General features: G+C 34.0%; 1 protein-coding gene across 4 annotated transcripts in view; it reads left to right on the top strand.

Annotated features, from left to right (window-relative positions):
- The window catches only part of FUT8 (fucosyltransferase 8), a 114,774-nt gene that overhangs the window by 73,054 nt on the left and 20,217 nt on the right, over positions 1 to 21,503 (top strand). For all 4 annotated transcript variants that reach the window (XM_027704624.1, XM_027704639.1, XM_027704632.1 and 1 more), the window contains 2 exons: positions 1,106 to 1,220; positions 9,712 to 9,949. In XM_027704624.1, the coding sequence (XP_027560425.1) occupies positions 1,106 to 1,220; positions 9,712 to 9,949 (353 nt within the window). The remainder of the gene's footprint in view (positions 1 to 1,105; positions 1,221 to 9,711; positions 9,950 to 21,503) is intronic.

The following is a 21,503-nucleotide window of genomic DNA, read 5'->3' as shown; positions in this document are numbered from 1 at the left end:
GCATTGTTATGGAGAAGTGTTTAGCAATTTTAAATATTCTCAGTATGTGAAACCAACTCCGAAATTATTAGTTCTGAATTGGGTTACCTTTTACTTTTAGAATAACCATTAACGTTTTAACAAACACTATAAATAATTTGCCTCTAGTTTAGTATTTCCTCCCAAAAGCCACAGAGATAAAAAAAAAATCTTTTCCTAGATGGTACTGTTTGAACTCTTTTTCACAAAATCAGTAATTTTAAATAATCTGCCTAATTTTAACAAATAAATGCCAGATATTATTTGTCTTCTCATGACAAGATATTCTTTGTCCTCTTATTTGGCAAATGAAATGTTATAACCCTGAGAAGAGAATCTCTAGTGTATTACATAACCTCAATTTAGTATTTGATAGTTCATCAAAATTCAATTTTTGTAGTATGGACTTGTGTGGCCATGAGTCTGTTTAGAATTTTTAATTTTTTTATTTATTTTCTATTTGAATATTAGCAACATGAAGTCATTGTAAGCAGGCGGAACACTGCTGTCTTCTTCCAGAATCAGAAGGAGCTCCATATTATAGAACATACTGCTTACTAAACCTTGTAATAATATCCTATGGTTACTTTTCATTAACAGAAATAGAAGAAATGTTGTACCTGTGCTAAAGACACTTGTAATAATATATTCTATACAAGCATGGTAAGCTGATTGCAAGAGGAAAAGTAACAATGCATTATAATAGAAGGTATTGTAGCAATCACTACTGCGTTTCCATGTGGTGCCACTGGATAATGTATCTAGCATGGAACTGTGCTTTCCTTTTAGTTTGCTTTGGCACATACCAAACCCAAATGCTTTGTATCAAGCAAGTCTTATGCCTAAGATTTTTTTCTAACCCATCTCCTGTTTAATACATGGGTATGGAACATATGTTAGATGAAGGACACAGTCAATCTTTCTTGGCTGCTGTTTGAATTGTGGAGTAGGAGGTGGCATGAAGAAACTGTTTTTGAGGCTACAATTGAAATATCACTTTAGTTTATCTTTAGTTTAATCCTCCAATTTAGTAATGCCAAGATTGTTTCCCATTTTTTTAAAGATTGTTTTCCATTGTTGTTTATAGGTCAATAATGACCGACTTGTACTACCTCAGTCAAACAGATGGAGCAGGAGATTGGCGAGAAAAAGAGGCCAAAGATCTAACAGATTTGGTACAGAGGAGAATAACTTATTTACAGGTAAGAGAATAGTGCTTTTGAATCGAGGTAATTCAGTCAAGCTATGAGAGAGTGACCAAAGGAGGGCAACGAAGATGGAGAAGGGCCTTGAGGGGAAGCAGCTGAGGTCACTTGGTCTGTTCAGCCTGCAGAAGAGGAGACTGAGGGGAGACCTCATTGCGGTTACAACTTCCTTGTGAGGGGGAGAGGAGGGGCAGACACTGATCTCTTCTCTATGGTGCCCAGTGACAGGAGCTGAGGGAATGGCCTGAAGTTGTGTCAGGGGAGGTTTAGGTTGGATATTAGAAAAAGGTTCTTCACCCAGAGTGTGGTTGGGCACTGGAACAGGCTCCCCAGGGAAGTGGTCACAGCACTAAGCCTGACAGAGTTCAAGGAATGTTTGGATGATATTCTCAGGCACACAGTGTGACTCTTGGGGATGGTCCTGTGCAGGGCCAGGAATTAGACTCAATGATCCTTGTGGGTCCCTTCCAACTCAGCATATTCTGTGATTCTGTAAATGTTTTTTATTATTATACATATAGCACTTAGCTATGCCCTTGTAATAGAGTAATTTCACAATGTTTTAAAATAAATGTTGTTATATGAATAAATTACATAGAAAAGAAATTATAACATTTGTTTCAAACATTATTTTATATGTATATGGAAGATAGTATTTCAAGGAAATCTTTAGAGTTTGGACTTTTGTTTTTGGTTATTTCTTTCTTTATGTGTGTGGTTATTTTTTTGATTCTGTGGTTTTCAATTGGCTGTATTTAGCTATTTGAATTCCTTGTTTTATTATAAAAGATAAGTCTGGTTTATTTTTTTAATCCTTAGAGTGTCAGAATGCATAAATATGTTTGCACGCTGTTTAAAATAAAAATATAAAAGTCCTTGTATCAAACTTCTGAACAAGCCCATTTTTAAAAACATGAGTATGCAAATTTGAAGTGCTTGTATAGTATATTGTCTAGACTGTTTCAACAGATGTGTGAGATTTCTCATAGATGCTCATATTTTGAGTGCATAAGGCCTTTTTAATACGTGTGCTTGTGTGTGTGTATAAATTTAAATGAAACTTGTTCTGAAGGTTTTAGGACTTTTTTCATGTCTGAATGCATGCAGCTATTTGTGTAGTGATCAAAAAATATTTAATGTAATCTGTTTTATTTGTACTTGGTTTATTTTTTGTGGCATGTGTGCACCTGTATTGTATGGTCACTCCTAATGCCTGATCTTTTCTCTTGTGTAAATAGCTGAATTTGTTTCTGAGATGTTCATTATTTCACAGTTCAGCTGTTGGAACCTTCTGTGACCAAGATATGTATTTGTTGCTTGTTAAATAAAAAAAGGCACCCCTCTGAGGAAAAAACATCCCTGTAAATTATGCAGGAGTCATCACTTTATTGTATTCCTTCAACTCTTTCCTGAGAACCGTTCCTCATTCTTTCATTTTTGATGTCACTGTTTAGAAGTGGTATACTGTAACTACTTTTCATGCTGATAAATACAGTCTTTCTCTACCTTTTCCTCTTCTTGCACGGTATCCATTTGTTGTCTTATTTAGACATATATATATATTTCTGAAGGGTGATTGTCTTCCTATTGTATGTTTTACAATGGTGAGGATATAGTTCAAGATTAGGACCTCCAAGTATGTATAATGAATAAAAGTTGCTTAGGAGAGCAGAAGCTCAATTTTGAAGCATTAGATAAATGTGTACATTGTTTTCTGGTGAAGTTGAAATAAATTTACTTACTGACTGAAGAGCTGGAAGACCAGTTAGGTGCTCCTAAAATTTATTTAGATGCATATAATCTATGATAATGGACTTTCCTCTTTATTAAGCTAATTTATTCTCATAAAAAAAAAAAGTAGAAACAATATTAAGAATGAAACTAATGCCAAGTCACATACAGAATCCTAACATTTCAAGTAGTACAAGTAGTTAAGTCTTTCAGGAAGTTTATTATATCCTCAGGCACTTCCAAGAGAGGTAGCTATCTTTATCCTCATTATCTTCAGAAGGAAACATGTTGATGAGCATGGTGGTTTACAAAAAGCTGTGGTATTAGATTCAGAATTAGAAATAGGTCTGACACACTTGGATCAATTTACTTCATACAGGCCATTTTGTTTCTGTTTTATTTATAAATTCATTAAAAAGCAGTCAATTGTAAAAGTTCGGTCATGGAAAAAACCATGTTTTTTCATATTTGTGCATTTAAAATATGAATTTAATCATTATGGGTCCATCTCATGACATTGAGAAACACAAAAATTACTATTTCCCTGTTTTCTCTATTACAGAGGAAATTACATTGTTTTGTATTTTTAATCATCACTGGTGAAGTTGGAAACATGCAGAGGTATTACTGCTGCACATGAAATTCCATGTGACTGTTTCGTATGAAAGGGTCTAGAAACCATAAAGAAGGGACATGTGTTTCCTTGTAATTGTCTTTGTGGTTTAAGTTGAGGAAGGGCAGTACATGTTTTCCAAAAAATGTAATTCTAGCTTTGATAAATGTTGATATTTTTATTATAGTGACTGTGCAAGTCATCAAAAAGAGTACTAAGTTCTTGGGTTTAGCAAATAAGCAGCAATGTAAAGCAGTCCATGGTTTGAAATTACACATATATACCCCTTTATTAATAATATACCTGTATTAAAAAATAAAATAGAATTAAAAATTCAAAAACCCTTGCCCCTCAACTCAATGCCAAAACGAATTATATGGAACATATTTGTAATTTTTTATTTTAGTTAAGTAGGAAAGGACTGTATAGCTTTTTTCTGGTACATGTTGAACAGTGACAGCTGCATTATTTTGGGACATCTCCCTGGGAAGTCATTTAGCTGAATGATTGTGAATAGCAATGACTGCTACTTCATTTGGATAACATTACCATAAATTTGATTTAATGAGGCTACATGTAACTAGTTCCCTGTAGTTAGAGCAACATTTAAAAAGCAAGGAGCTTACATTTAAGCAAAAGAACTTATTTTCAGAGATGTTTATTATCAAACAGTTGAAGAGAAAGTGCAAGAGACAAGGGCACCTGTAGTACTGTAATCAAGTGAGTAAATGATTATGAGGGCAGCAGTTTTGTGTCCCTTCCCTTTTGTGTTTATTTTTGTTCTATTTATTTTAGGAAGTTTCTGATTCAGCGTGCAGTCTCCCAGTAGCAGAATATTTTTGTCTTTGTTTAAAAAAAAATCAGAACTTTCTGTTCAGCTTTGAAGGTTAAAAATATAAGCAGGTGAGAAAGGTTACTAAGTACTCAACACCACATCAGTTATATTAGTCATAGTTTGCCATATTTATGCTATTTATTTGGAGGTTCGTATGTATGCAAAGAAAAGCAAGTGGCTTACAAGATTTTATTCTGAGGTTTCTAGATTTCTCTGTATTTTTGGTGATTTAATGTGTCACTTAGATTTTTCTGTCTTAAAGTATATTAAATCCTTTCTCCCTTACATTAAAATTACTGATACATATTCTTAATAAAAGTGCTTATGCTAAGATGACAATAACAATAAAAAAGGCTCTGTGCGCTTTGCATACATGCAAAAGGTGCTCTCACAACTGTAAGTCTTGAAAAGTGTAAACATGTATCCTTTAATCAAGCAAATCAAATGTATTATATATTTTCCCAGTTATTCCACTTCACTCATGAGAAACAACTTGTAGTGTAGTTATAGTATGTTGTTGATGTTGATATATTCATACTAATTTGAAACACAAAGTAGAAAAATTCTCATAGAAAATTCTCCATCAGCTTTTACTACTTTTATGGTGAAGGAGGAGAGTTGTAGCCGTGCAGGAGTTCTGTGAACAGTCTGTATTGCATTTCTGAGACCTTTACCTTAGCACAGCTGGGTGCAGATAATAAAAAATACTGCGCCACTAATATGGCTACAGGCCTGGTGCCAAGGTGAAGGAGGAGTTTTCTTGGAAGGTGAACAAGTTTTATGGACACCTGCTGTGGACCAATTAGTCCTGGACAATGCAGTATGTTTTCCTTATGTATCCAATGTATCCTGAGAAAGAATCACATGTCTGTGTGTGTAAATAGCAGTATATAAGCTGTCCTTTCTTCTAATAAAGCGGACATTTTGCTGACCATAATGGTTTAGGGCACTTTGTCCATGCCTCTCCGTCGATAGAGAGTAGCTGAAGAATTTCAGCCATCTGTCGGTATGGGCACTGTTCTGGGAGAAGAGATGATTTCTTTAGTAGGCAGACCATATAGTGGTTCAGTTTCGCTGTGATAGACTCAGCATCCTTAAAAGTTTTCTGCTATGTACTCCAAATATAGAGAATCCTGATAATTCACTTTGATATTGTAAGCTCATTCATATCTTGCAGTTCTTTTCCCATTTTTGCTAGATTGTTGAATTCATTACACAGCACTGGAAGAGTTCCTTCCCTGTAACATTAGTAAAGATAATTTAGGCATATGAATGAATCTAAGCATTTTTAAAGTTAACATTTTAGACAAAATAGATATGAAAGTGAAACGAAAGAGTTAAAAAGAGCCAATTTTTCTGACTTTTTATGCGTATTTAGAAAGGTACTGAATTGTTTCTATCGCATGTGAAAATGAAAAATTATTTGATTTTTTAACATCTTGAAACATGTCTTGGGTTTTCCTCATAAGGTTACTTAGTAAATTCAGTATCTGATATTATAGCATTAGGATAATAACCACGTAAGAAAGTGTGATCACTGCTAATATTTATATGAGGTTTTCTCTACAATTTCTACTTAGTGGATTGAGGAGTATAGTGTGGTTAGTCCATCTGCATACTGGAATGTTTTACTCCAGCTGAAGCTTGTGTGTTGTAGGAGGGTAGGTGCAAACTAGAGGAATTAACATTAGAGACAGATAAGAATCTCTGTCTCTCAAATCAAATACATAATATTTCTGACTAGGGAAAGAAGAACATTTTCTTCCAGCAGCTCAAGGAAACTTCTGGTCGTTTGTTTAGTTTTTTGTTTGTTTGGATTTTTTTCATCACCAAAGTCTTAAGGGGAGCTGATATGAAAAAGAACCTTTACAAGTGGCATCATAAAGAAAGGGTAATAGAAGATGGCGTGAACTACATTTGTGATAACTAGGATAAGAAACACCCTTCCTTGACATCATTCTCTCAAAAAAACCCAATTTTTCACAGATTTTGGGTGGGACTGTCTCTTCCAGCAGACTGGGTAGCATCAAGGAATAAAATACTTATTGAAAATATAAAAAAGAACAGCTTTGTTAATGAACATCATACTGTGTTTATGAGGTTACTTAGTAATTTGTAGCAGACTGCTTGCCTACTCCACTCTATCCTGTTGTGATTCATTGGATCAAGTACACTTCTCTGAACTGTTTTAAATTTACAAAAACCACAGTCATTTTTCATACAGTAAAATGTATGTTAAGGAGAAGAGTTTACTTTTGCCAGTTTGTCATGTGTTTTGGTGGCTAACTGCACACTTAAAAACCCTGGAAGGTGGTGAGGCATTGAGGCACTTCTGACATCATTCCCATCTGATCCTACTTTCTGTGAGCAGGCCAACCAAAAGCCCTGGAGAAGAATACAGTGGAAACCCTGAATTTTGTAAGAGCAACAGTGTGTGCCCATGTTATTTGTGATGAAAGACCATCAAATCCATTTTGCCAGTTATACAAATCCGTTTTAATTTTAGGTGACATTCTCTTGCAAAGAAATTTATAATTTTAACTGTTTTACTATTCTGAAAACATTACCATTTTCAGTTGCACTGTTCATAGAAGTAATTCTGAGAAAAATAAAAGGTGTAAACTCTGGCATGGCTTGGTAATCCAATCTTCTACATATTGAAGTATGTTTTGTGTGATTGGTCAGTTGCAGGGTTTTTGTTTGTTTAGGATTTTGTGTGGGTTTGGGTTTTTTTGTATGTGTGTGTTTGTTTTTAATGCAGTTGTATGGCTTTAATGTTACAGGGCTTGACATTCCTAGAGGTCCCTTCCACCCCTCTCTTGATTATGTAGACCGTTTAATTGGATATTGGAGTCTGTCATCAGCTGTGTTGTTACGGTTGAGAACAGAGTGCACTGCTCATTCAAGTCAAAAATAACATAATCCTTTTCTGTGACTTTGGGCCAGGAGGAAAAATCTTCTGTCAGTCTTTGCTGGTTTTGAAATTGACTGTTACGCTTTATCAGCTCAGTACCTTTATGGGTTGCTTTAGTTGGCAGTTTTGGCTAATGAACACACAAGCTGTTCTGATGCAATGTAATTTTTCTTCCTTATCGATGGTTAATAATTCCACCTTTTCCAAGAAATACCAATTGAAACTGCAATATATATAAGTATCTCTACTTCCCTTTCTTTTTAAATTCTCAATAGGTAATTGAAGCCCAAATACTGCCTTGTTTTTTTGCTATTTGAGTATAACAATTTGAAAAAACCCACAGTCATAAAGAAATTAGCTTAACTAGCTTCCTGTTTGTCACAAACTAATATTTATATATAGTTTTTAGTTAAGTCTTCAAGTAATGTTAAAACCCAAGCAAGTGCATTATGTTAACATTGATAAGCAGTCACGCTATTAAATTGTTTCATTATGTGATTCCTACTTGATTTCTGTAATATTGTTCATAATTATTATATAACTCTTACATTTTCCTGAAATAAAGTTAGAAGGGCACTCCTTATAAAAGACAAAACTTCAAATATGCCATCAATTAAATGCTTTAATTTTCAGGAGGACACAGGTATTTGAAGGTAATTGCAAGTGTAGAAAATGTTATCTACTGATATTTTCTAAAAATTCTCAGAGATTATCCCTTTCAAATTAGTGTTGTGGCTTTACTCCACCTGGCAACAAAGTACCATGCAGAGGCTCCCTCACTCTGCCTCGACCCTGGTGAGACACGGGTGAGAATCGGGGTGGGGAGGAAACCCCGAAAAACCATACACAAAAATCCCACAAAGAAACTCCATTGTGAGTTGAGATAAGAACAATTTAATAACTGAAACCAAGTAAAATATTATAATACTGATGATAATTATAATAATGAAAATATACTACTACTACTAATGGTATGACCAGGTATTGTTTCATGGAATTCTTTCTATGAGGACCTGCACAGAATACTAGAAAGCCCCACTTTCTCTCCAGAAAGACTGTGAGAAGTACATTTGTTGTAGTTTCAAAGATAGATTTAGTCTCAAGTTATCCCTTAAATTTGTGATAGCAGAAGTACTGGTCTGAGGAACAAAAATAAGGAATGGAAATTTTCTTTAATTTATTATTTTCATACCTAGTTAGGCTTTGAATCAGATGTATTTTCCTTAAAATGAAAAAAATAAAATACTGAATTTATAGCACATGTTGTAGGGTTTGGAGTTTGGTTTGGTTTTTTTTATTTATTTCCCAGATCTGAATTATTCTCCCTTCCTTTACACAACTGAATTCACAATTTTAAAATTTTTTTAAAAATATTTTAGTACTCAGAATATTCAGATTATCTTTAGGATCACTTGAAGGAGGAATCTCCGTTCTCCATGCAGAGATCTTTTTTTTTGGAAAGACTTGGTTTGATTTATTGCAAATTTACTGAAAATTTTATTTAAAGTTAGTTAGATGTGAGAGAAGCAGAATTTATATTGATGCTCAAATATCCGTATTCTTGCATCTTATCTGAAACTAACTTTCATTCTAGAAATTCTATGGAAAACCTTTTTGGAATTTAGAAGTATGTCTGGAGGCACGCAAGCATGAATACATACAGTGAAGCACTATATTTTACAGCAAGAAAAACTTCTGTTGATTATGTTGTTGTGTTGTCCACATATATAAAAATATTTATTAGTTTGTACTTTTAAACATAGCATTCATGTAATGTAGGCATTTGCCTCCTGTGTTATGGTTTCTTGATTTGTGGAAGTGAAGTATATAATTTTATACAGAGTACATGCAGATTAAAATTCTCTCTTTTATTAATCTGCTCAGGTATGTGTTTTGTTTTCTGTATTTGGTATGTGGTCAGCTAGTCTGGGAAGTAGTCCATTAATAAGCTTTTATTTTATTCTGTACCATGTAGGCAGGTGGAAATTTTCTTTTGTTGGATGACATCCATGCTTATTGTAAGAGAACTAACAAACTTGGAAAAATGCCAAAGGAAAATACATTCCAACACTGAAAATCATGTTGATGAAATGTGAACTCTGAGTCCAAATGTTGGCTTATTCTGACAGATTCACAAATGAGAAAGTAATTTAAAATCTTGAAGGTATTCTATTCTACATTAGGATAGTGAAGTATGTTCAATAACTGTTCACGTTCACAGTGAAAAATTCACATAAAATTTTCATGGAGCTGAAGCTTACTCATCCATTTTAATATGAGATGTATTATAGCAGGATGGCTCGTGTGATTTATGACATTTGTCAGTTTTTCAGGAAAAAAGTATGCCTTTGTGCGTATCTTGTCATCAGCTTCACTTTTTCATCCATGCTTACAGAACCCGAAGGATTGCAGCAAAGCTAAGAAACTTGTGTGTAATATCAACAAAGGCTGTGGCTATGGTTGTCAACTTCATCATGTAGTTTACTGCTTCATGATTGCTTACGGCACTCAGCGAACGCTTATTTTGGAGTCCCAGAATTGGCGCTATGCTACCGGTGGCTGGGAGACTGTATTTAGGCCTGTGAGCGAGACATGTACTGACAGATCAGGTTCCACCACTGGACACTGGTCAGGTAAGACTTAATAACTCAAATAATTTCTCCTTGTTTTTTGCAGGTTCAGTCACGAAGAATTGTTTTGTTATTTCTTTAGTCTTATGTGGAGCATAATAACTGTGAGTGCAGTTGTATATGTAAACATCTTTTACATCTTATTTGTACATTTCATTGAAAAAACCATTTTCTTTATTAAGATATCTCTACTTTGGCAGAGTATTTTTAATTCAAAAGTTTTGTATTTCGGATTTAAATTATAATCCTTCAGCAGTCTGACACTGTGTTGTGTGCCAGATATTAATCCAATTTTATGGGAAGAGAGTATTAAATAGAGGCTGTTGTTGATAAACTTTTAACAAAATAAAACATGTTTCAAATATCAAGCAAAATAGATATAAAGAAAATAATATCTAGTATTCATTCACATACCAACAAAGTAATGAAATAGTTGAAATAATTCTTAATGTAAACTGAACAGATGCAGAATTCAGGTTATAAAAACAGCGGCAATGTTAAAAATGCATTTTATTTGTAGGTCAGGAAATTGATCCATTTTCATACCAGGTTGAACAATTTGCCTAGAATAAGTAGATGGGCATTGATGTTTGGAGGATCAGATATCTTTGTTTCTCTCAAAGTAAGCAGTGTTCATTTTAAATTACATCTTTTCCATGTGGTTGATAGTCAAAACATATCAACATCAGTCTTTTCAGTAGTACACTACATATCCAGTGCATATGGAATCTTAAAGAATGTAACTATTAAGATTTTACAGATCCGAAATTAAGTTACTCAGATTTAGAAAATCCAATTTACAGATTGTGTGTAAACTTACTTGTGTGTTTACACATTGAAACAATATTTGCACATTGAAATAACATTTGTTCCTCAAAGCTTCAAGATGCTACCAAACTTTGCTTTGAGAGTTCTAGTGGATTTTGTGAATGAGGTTTTTTTCCAAAAGATATTTCTTAGAAATGGTTGAATGTTTTATAAAAACAACTAGAGATGGAAAACTGATATTGAGATTTCCAGATGAAGTTTTATTCATGTTTGGCAAAGTTAGCAAGTGAAACTACCATCTGGGCATGGTTCTCGGCAGACTATGTGACTCCAGAATTTAGATGCAGGCAGTTTTGTGAGCAACTATTTAGCATAATAAGCTGGAAAACAGTGTTCTGGAGCACTGATGCACATGTGGCTTTAAAAGACTAGATATTTTTATGAAAATCTGTTAAAATAGATCATGATTTGCTGCAATATGGACTCTTGCTGATAAAAGTACAAATAATGTTTCATTTTAGCTCCCTACAGTTTTGTTTTGTTGTTTTGGTTTTTTTCCAATGAGTTTTTCTAGGAGGATGAATAGTTTGAAGGCTGAATGCGTGAAATATCTTGATGTGATCAATTTTTTTTTCTAATAATGAATGCCACTAATCTGAGTTTTGATATTCTAGAGCTAGAAGACATTCAGCTATGAAAGAAGATCTTTCTAGAGTTAGCCTACTGACTAGCCACACACACTACAAACTGTGTTAAATTCTAATCTTCTGTAATGGCATGATCATTGAGGAAGAATGATACTGACAATTGATCTCTTTTACTAGTTTCCATGTGGCTTCAGTAGGAATCTACACTGGATACTTAATTGCTGGTAAATTTGAAAGACATTTCATCTTGCTGAAGATTTCTGTATGTTTTTTATGTCTCCCTAAATTTATATAGATTTTCGTCTACTTATATATTTATTTATTTTATTCCCTGTATCTTTACAGGGACAAAATAAGTCTGAAATTCTTGACTTTAGTTAGCAGCAGCTTTTCTGCAAAACCACACCTTTAATTTTTTTTTTCTCCACAAATTCTCAAATCAGTGTCAGATTTTTTAGATTTTCAAAATAAATGTATAAAAATGCATTGACATGTATGAATTTCCATTTCAGTGTTTCTCCTATGTAGTGTACTTACTGTGCTGTGTATAGGGATTTTTAATAAAAATTGTTTTTTAATTATGTTTCAAAAGTATTCAGAAGATTTCAATCTAAATTATAGAAATAGGCAAAAAGTCAGAAAAGTATATAATCTAAAAGAGTTGCTTTCATGTAATTTCCAGACTTGCATAGATAATAGTTCAGTAAAATGTGCTTCATGACAAAATTGTTTAAATCTGTACATTTATCTTTCTTCTTTTTAATTAAATTGCCTCTGCTTGACACTTTTATTTTAGTTTTATTAGCAGCACAAAATTCAGAAGTTTCTGAAGTTTATCTTCAGAGAAACAATTTAGATATTACTATCTTCTACAAAGAATTAAGAAGCTTATATAAGCTGAGAATACATATATTTCTGGAATTTTGTTTGTCCAGTCCTCTCCTAAATAGTCATAAAAGCTAAGCTTGGTTTTGGAATTTGGGAAGTAGGGTGAATTTTAATAAGCAAGCTGATATTAATCTGATATCAGAAGATTAGTAAAGCATATTCTCATCTGTACGGAGAATTAGGGATCATCTCAGCTCGTGTCTTGTCTGACAGGAATTGTTCTTTGTGTTTGACATGGCATTCCTATAATCAAGTTCAGCGTTTCTAGCTTAAGCATATTAAAAGATTGAGAATTCTATCACAGGTTTTTGTAAATAGAGCAGTTATTTCACACCATGGCATAATTTCTCATTTTCCTTTGTTTCAGTCATACAGTCATTCTAGAGAAAAAAAAATCTTAATAAGAGATGATGGTATGCATGCTCTTTTTAATTTTAAAATTTTGTCTTGCCTGTAATTGCATCTTGTAGTTAATTTTTCCTTTGATATCAATGGTCAAACTGTTCATTAATAATTTAGGTAGGAATTTTTATAAGAAGCATGAGTGATTTCTTAGTAATAAGAGCCAAAATATAGAGAACTTGTGAAGACATATTTATAATGAAATTTTTGATTAATGTTCTTTAAAATAATTATTTAGTCAGGTCATAACGTTCTGTTGTCATTGCAACACACTAAAACAGAGGAGGCCTCTTCTTATAATTTTTTAGTTGCTGATTTATGATGTTATAGTGGCATTCCCCAATAATACATTGAAAGAGGACTATAAATAACTAGATCAAAAAATGGAATTATACAATAAATGGGAAAAGAAAACAGATTAGGAGAAAGGACAGATTAATCTACAGTTAGAAGTTATATCTGCATTTCTTGGGATGTGCAAATAAAGAAGCCATCTACATGCTTTAAATGACAGTATGTACTCCTTCCCATTAGGCCTAGAAGCCACTAAGATGAAAGATAACTTGAAAAAGGAAACCTGAAACAAAGTTTCCTGCAGTTATCCTTGAATATTGATTTTGCTGCCTCTAGCTATGGTTTGATGAATTAATGCTTTTAAGGAAGGGATACCCAGAGGGGAAAAAAATGGCAGAGCTCTTCATTTGTTGGTAGTGCCAGCTTTTAAGTATTAATTGAACTATAATCTTAAAATATGAATTAACTAATATGTTTATATGTATAATTCAAGAAAGAGGATGCTGTGGGTACACAAAATGAATTTTTAATTTATTAAAGCCTATCAGGCAACAGTATCAAAAGGACTAAATAAAAATTGCAAAATCAAAGCATAAAAAGTTGTGCAGAATTAATTGCAATAAATAAAACTTTCATTCCATGAACTAGATATTCCTTGAGAGTAGTTTTTCTTTTATGCAAATCAGATGAATATTTAGTATTGACCTAAAAAAATCCTTTAACTTGCATACAATTGTATGAGTTGGGGACCCCTGGTGGCCTAGTGGTTAGCATGCAGGACTCTCACCTCTGCGACCCAGGTTCGAATCCCAGCCAGTCCCCCGGGCAGATGGAGCCCGTTAGCCCTGTGAGGCCATCCATCTATGAGAAGGTCACTCTAAACAAACCTACGTCCTGAGGACTTCACTGCCATTGTCCAAGCTTGCTTGGCCCTGGCAGATGAACCTTAGGATTAAAGGGTGGGCTCAGTTCAGTGCAGGCTGTGTCTCACTTAAAAAAAATCCATTGCGCAGGCTGGAAAGGTAAAAAGACCTTTCCCCAAATCTTCGTTCACGAAGACTGGCCATTATTTATTATTAATTGTATGAGTTATGTTTTGCTCCCATGTTTCAATCTTTTTTATAAAATCCTGCAGAATAAATGGATCCATTTCTATTTCTGTTTCTTAATATAATTTTTATACATAGACTTTCATTATTTACATTTTAATTCAAGCAAATTCTGTTTCTGTGAAGCATACTGGAGAATGGTGATTTGAGAGAACAGAGCGTAACAGCAATGTCTGTATTTTCCCTTTTTTTCAGTTGTGTTAATCTTGAAATTAAGCTACTGATACTGTGTATATGTTTTTGTCCTCAAGGCGCCTTGTGAGATACTCTGTAGAAAGACATTTGTATGTGTAAAGATATAAATATGTTTAGGAAGTGGTAACTCTTAGAAGAACCTTGGAATTTTAATGAGATAGGTCTAAGTTTTCAGAGCAATGCAGTAGCCTAAGGGAGCAAAATGTGATCCTTATTCATGTCTAAGTGGAGGGTTATTGAATAATAGCAAGAAGTTGGTTTTGCCTTGCAGAGCAATGACAGGCTGCAGGAACTGTCTAGTTCTGTTATCTGGCCTTCATAATGGATATTGATAAATATGAAAGGATTCTGAGGAAGACCCGCACTGATTCAAGGCCACAAAAATCTGCTTCACAGTAGGAGATTAAAGAATATAATTCAATTCTAAAATGAAGCAAGTTTTAAAAACTGGTCCTGCCACTTCTAGATGGGAAATATTTCTACTTTTAGACAAGGATGTAGCTGGACAGTTGGAAATGAGGTCTGTTTTTTAACAACAACTTGCTCCTGCTGTTGGCCCTTGTTGGCAACCTGTCCAGAGGCAGAAAAGCTTGCATGATCTGAAATTAGAATTACAGGAGATGCAGTCATTTCTTGAAACTAGTTTTATTTATTTTGGGGTTTTTTTACATAGATGAATGTTTGCCTTTGTTTTTTCAGTGGATCTGGGGTTTTTTTTGTTTGTTTGTTTTGTAGCAATACTTTTAATATTGTCTTACAATTTGTGACGTGAAGTTCCTTTGTGCAATCCCAAATCTGCCATATTAAACTAAATTAATTTGTATTTCAATAACTTCTTCATAAAATACATCTGTGTGCTCTTTCATGCTATAATCAATCAAGCCCACTCATTGAATGGTGATTCTAATTAAACCATTTACATAGGCTAAGTGTACTATTGGTTCTCATTTAATTGTATGAGGAATTATAGCAAGTCTATTCTTGATGAAGGAATGGTGTTCTTGGAGGTTGTTTTCCATGTCAGCAGCATTTTTAGCAGGATTGGAGAAAAATGGGGAATACTTTCCTTTAAATACAGCCATTGTTAAGTAAATTTTCTGGTGGCAGAAGTGAGAACGTATGTATTTCTTTAATGTTTGGTGTATATAATTGTATTATTTATCCAATCATGTTCAAGAAGCAAATATGTGGGGATTTTATACAGTGAGTTCTCCTTATGTCATTGTTAATTTAGATTAACATTTGATGTCTGTATAGAAGGCAATTGACTGTTTGATAATAGTTCAGTGCATGGGCAGGACCATAAAGAGACTAGCAAACACGTTGTTCAATGAAAATTGTTTAAGTGTGTTGAAGTGAATGAGGGTAATCTAAATGTGACCACTGAAATAAATATTTTCCAAATAGCAGGGGCTTACTTCTCTACATTTCTTGATAAGGAGAAGCTGAAGCACTGCTGGTACTTTGTAGACTTAGAAATCTATGGAGAGCATGGAGTGGGAGAAAAGGATTCTTGGCTTTGTTCTATGCAGTGGTACTAGTAATTGTTCACATATTTGATCACAGATTTTATGCTGTTCGTATGAAATATTACCTTTGAAGCATGACTTTGCCATTTACCTAGAAGATTGATGTTGCCCCCAGTGTAGCAGCAAAACTGATACTAGTAGGTTAGTGGTTAAGGGCAAACTTTTCTCCTGAGCATTAAATCATAGATGATAAATTACAGATTGGTAAACAAAGTTTCCATTATAAACTGTAAAAAAGGTTTTTTGCTTAACTGTCAACCTTCTTGTAAGCAAAAGAGCTACAAATTGGACTAATAATTGTTTTTTAAATCAAATAAACTCTAACTTGTAAAGTTGTACTGCAGCATGCACAGTAGGGAAGAATGTTAGTATGCTTTGTGTTTAAATGAAAAAAAATCCTTTTTTTTGAATATAAAAAGACAGCATGAGGTAAATTGAGAGTAAAATTACCTTAGAAGTATGTTAGGTCTCAAGCAATCTTTACGAAGTTTCAAATGTTAATCTGAGTTCTTTGGCTGCATAAATTTCAATCCAAACTGAAGCATTCTTAGATTTTTGGGGAATTATAACTTGCATTCAAGTTTCGAATTACTTTCTCATGTGTTACACTGGTCATTACAGCGTTCTGGCTAAATAATATTACCTATTTTTAAGTAATCTTTAAGCAGGGGTACTCTGAACTGCCAGCTGGGGAGTTGAATTCCAGTCTTGCAAATATTTCATCCAAACCTTTCCTATGTCTTGAAAATGGCTAGCACCATTTCCAGGTAGAAGACATCCCAGAGCACCTCCAGCACTATGAGTTGTCACCCTGATACTTGGGAACGTATTGTTTATTATGACGGGTTGTTCTTTCTATTAATGCAGAGGCTGTAGTGCAAGGCTGGACATTTCATTTGTTTCAGTATAACTTCACCAAGTCCTAAAAAGTTTTTGTCTTTTTGCATTTGAGTAATGAATTAAAAAAACTACCTAAAAATGTCAGCTAATTCTCAAGATATATTTTTTGAATAGATTCAGAATGTCACAAAGAAAAGATGCTTGTAGGCAAATGGTTCTGAAACAGTTTTTCCACCATGTGAAATAGCTGAAAGCTGTACTAAGGCTTTTAAGGCAGAAGTAATTTCTTGCATTTTATGTTTCTGTTTCTCAATCTTTAGGCCGTCAGCCCACTGATTTCTTTCTAGTGTTGTGAAAGGATAAAAAATTTGAAAAGCTGCATTTTATTGCATTGGTTTCCTACCCATATGGGAAGACACACATTTATTTTGTTAACATTTCATATGAAGCAATAAATATGTAATATTCAAAGAAAAATATTTACTATAATATCATATTTTTGGCATTGCATGTCCATAAAAGCCACTGTGTTAATGTTCCTTTTTCTGCTATTTACTATTACATAAATACTTGACAAACCTCAACACCACAGGTATTTTGTTTGCAAGTACCCTTAATTCCTGTAAGAAATGGTAGTGGGTTTAAATTTCCAGTAGTATGCAAATTAATAATAGTTCATTACTGTAATAGTTAGGAAGAAAACATTATATGTGATTTATCTTGGGTTTTTTATTAATACTTCCATTACATTTTCCCCTATGACTGAAGATAGAAAACCTTCCTTTTCCATTATTGCAGAATTACACTCTTGATTTTTCTCCTTTCGTGTTGGTAGACCATATGATAGAATGCATCCCTGTTTCTTTCAGATGCATTGTTAAGGTGACGTGTGCCTCAGTGCTATGAATTTCAAACAACATAATAGTTTTATTGTCTCCTGTTTGATTTATGGCTAATTAAAATGTCCTTCTGTCTTCTACTCATACCTTGAGAGTTTTGTGCCATTTAGACTTGCATATGGAGGTACTTTTACTAATTCATTGAAAGATGAGTCTTCCAAGTGTTCATATTAGGACAATAAAAGATTGGGATTTATAAACCGCTAGCTCAAAAACACAGTAAATGTCTTATCTAAACTGGGAGCACTCCTCCAATAGATGCGTGGACAACCAAGTGCAAATATTAACTCCATTCTCATGACCTGTTGCAAACTTCTAGGTCATGAGATATGAAATATTGTCTGCATGATGTCTTGTTTTTTACATGCTTATACATGCTTGTTACAGGCTCAAATATATGTCTAATGAGCATATGCATGCAAGAGATAAGTCCCTGAAGATGCTGAAGGATTATTATAAAAGTAGTCTATCTTGTGTTCCAGAAAAGATAACCTAATATACAAAAGTATTTGGAAGTATTTTCAAGGATATAGTAATTAACAGTAGACTGAAATAGAGAATAAGCTTCAGCAGAATTATTTGAAATCAAATCCAAAATTAGTCTTTTTTCAATATTGCTGTAAAGGTCCTTTTTATATGTTTTCCTAAGTTATTTCAGCTATCCTTATGTAAGATCTTACCTTTAAATCATCAGCTGTGGTTACTGTTTACTTGAATGACTAAACTTGGATAACATGGCAAAACCCCTTTTCATTTATAAAAGTGTATTTCCCTCTGCAAATACATTTTATGATATTTTCTGGTAGCTGGGGAATTGGAACTCCTCTTAGGCAGGTACCCCTTTTGATATAGGCTTTTTAGATGAAATAAGGCACTGTTCAAAAGCAGTTTGAATATATAAAGATAAAAGGAAAAATAAATTACTAGTAAGCTTCTTGATTTTTTCTTAGTTTAATAGTCTGCTGACTGTTATATGAAGTCAATTTGTGCAGTCACTTCATCTGCAAACTTTCCAGCTGTCATGCTGCGTATCTAAACAATTGAGGAAGGGAAAAATCTTTACTTTTTGATGTTTTCTCAAAGTGATGTGGCAATTGCCACAAAAAACTTCTAATAAGTGATAAGAAGTTTTCAACAGAGTGAAACAGAAATATAGGTCTTTATAATACAGCTCTCCTGAGCTTGCTAAAAATGGAATGGAGGCTCTAAAGGCTTCAGTAGTTGCTACTGCTTTAGTTCTGTTAGAGACAGAGCTATTTCAAATGCAGAAATTGTTACACTCAGTTCAGGCTTCTGTTAGGTCCAAAAGGGAAAATATTTACTGAAATCTCATAATGTGTTAAGGCAGTAAGAGCACTGTCTATCTTTACATTGTGGTTTTGATTATGGGTAGGATTTTCAAAGAACCAGAATGACATGGGAAGATAAATACTATTGAAAGCCACGTGTGTTACAAAGACGTGTTGGTAGTTCAGGAACTCTGGAAGTTAGTGGTTTCTGGAGGAGCAGAAAGACTATTGTTACACTTTTACTTTTTAGGAGGGAACTGATAAAATAGTATCTTTGGCAGAGAAGTATTTTAGGCAAGTTTCTGGTGAGAGCGAAAGTTTTGTTGTCATACTTTACCTTTCTATCTGCTCTTTTTCTTTTTAATCCTAACTTAGTACAAGTTCTGAATGTGGGATGAATTTTGGCCAAATTTGACCAAAAGAAATAGGTCTTGGTAAGGTCGCTCAGAAGTCCTCAAAATGGATAGACTGTGTGCTAAAGTCAACATTCAGGCCTGCGAGCAAGTGAGAAGCAGTGACAGACCACAGATATCACTTTTCAACAGGTAAATAGTACAGAGAGTGGTAAGAGACATGAGAGTGAGTATAGTAGCAAGAGTTGTGCAAGAGAGGAGAGGAAGGATTCAGGAAAAAAGCCTTGGGAGTGCTGGATTGAAAAAAGTAATAAAAGGCACGTTGGCATCTTAGAAAACATTTTTGTGTATTCATTCCTGAAGCTATTGAGAATCAACCTCTTGGGATGATAAATGGAACAACACTCTTCATATGGCATATGAAACCTGGGGAAAAAAGGACTGTATTTTCAGTTTCTTTAAATCAGAATTGCACCAAATTTATTCAACACCTTCCTGCCTTAAAAGGTTTGGTTATGTAAAGGATGATTAAAAGTTAGTAAGTGAGAAAGTAATCAGAAACTAAGCTCAAAAATTTTGTATTAAAAATTGTACAAAGCAAAACCTTAGAGGAAAAAACATTTAGATATAGGAGTGATATTTTACACTGAGTACTTTAGAAGAAAAATAGGATTTTTATCTCATGTCAATTCCATTTTATAATTCAACTATAGCATAAAGTTCTTGTGAGGTAACTTTATTAAGTTTGGAAATCCCCAAGAGATAGTTGTAGGAGATGTAGTCTGCATCACAGAACAGATAAAAGCCTACTTTTTCTTTCTTCTGAACTAGTTGACCATTCATAAGTAGCATAACACACCATAACTTTGTATAGTTTTCATTTTTTACCTTATTTGATTTGTGAGAAAAGCATTAAAATATCATTGATGAACCCTGAACCTGCTGTCTTTGCATTAAGTAACAGTAGCCAGCAAGACAATGAGGAGCCTTGTGAGAATTCAGTATAGTCTCTCTCACCATATCCTGTGCTAATCAAATAGCGTTCTTAGCACTCTGACATAGCTCATGTGGTTGAATTAAGAATTGTTCACTTGGGTAAGGTTTCAAATTGGCAGTCTGTCTTTCAAGATGTAGAGCTTAGTTAAGTAGATCTGTGATTAGTCTATGCAAGTTTAAATCAGCTTGAATAAGTATATTATAGAAACAGAAAAGCAGTGAAGCAATTCCATTTTTATATGAGTTTACTCAGTTGTGTTTCTAGCAACAGAATCAGAAATTAAATTGCAGTTCTCATTTACAAGACAGGAATGTCCTTAGCATGGTATTCCTTGGCATGCTTTTAAGGACAACTTCTTAAAAAAATACTTTTAAATCAGCTGGTGAATTTTTAAATAATAGGAGAATAAATGATCAAGCAGGTTTTCAGTTAACATTAACTAATAGTAGTGATTGCGTGGCAAAATTTCAGCCTCCTTTCAAGTAAGAAAGTAATGAACACCCAACAAAAATGCCCATCCAAGTGCAGGTATGAGCCAATGTTCAGAAAGCAGGAAGTAAGGTTAGCTAAAATGACAAAATTCCAAAGGTTTTTGTTTTTTTTTTTTTTTTTTTGAGCCAAACCAACATTTTTCAGGTATCAAAAAATTCATATAAAAGATACAAATAGCAAAAGGTTCTAAATGGGCTTTAAACTAGAAGGACACAGATTAAATTTGAAAACCAGACAGATAGTAAGGTTATGAGACCCCTGGTGGCCTAGTGGTTAGCGTGCAGGACTTTCACTGCTGCGACCACGGGTTCGAGTCCCCGGTCTCCTGGCCTGATGGAGGTTGTTAGCCCTGTGTGGCCATCCATCTATGAGAAGGACACTCTAAACAAACCTACGTCCTGAGGACCTCACTGCCATTGTACAAGCTTGCTTGGCCCCGGCAGATGAACCTTAGGATTAAAGGGTGGGCTCAGTTCAGCGCAGGCTGTGTCTCACCTAAAAAATCCATTGCGCAGGCTGGAAAGGTAAAAAGACCTTTCCCCAAATCTTCGTTCGCGAAGATGGGCCATTATTATTAGTAAGGTTATGCCAGATCATGAAAAATCATGTAAGTCCCGAGGGCTATAAAGCGATTAAGGCACATTGGGATACTCCAGAGAAGCAAAGTTATGCTTTTTATAACACACAGAGCTCATTTCAGTATTTAAAAAGTAATCAGTGGGACTCTTGGAAATTGAAACTGTATTACTGATGTATTAGTGATGAACATATCCAAAAAATTGTAATAAATAAGAACTAGATGGTGCAACTGGCATGGGTCATTTGAATAAAAATCGATTTCTATACAGTCCATGA

This window comes from Neopelma chrysocephalum, unplaced genomic scaffold (assembly GCF_003984885.1).
Source record: "Neopelma chrysocephalum unplaced genomic scaffold, ASM398488v2 Primary Assembly neopelma1_24, whole genome shotgun sequence".
NCBI lineage: Eukaryota > Metazoa > Chordata > Aves > Passeriformes > Pipridae > Neopelma > Neopelma chrysocephalum.
This window is presented reverse-complemented; position numbering and strand designations above follow the sequence as displayed.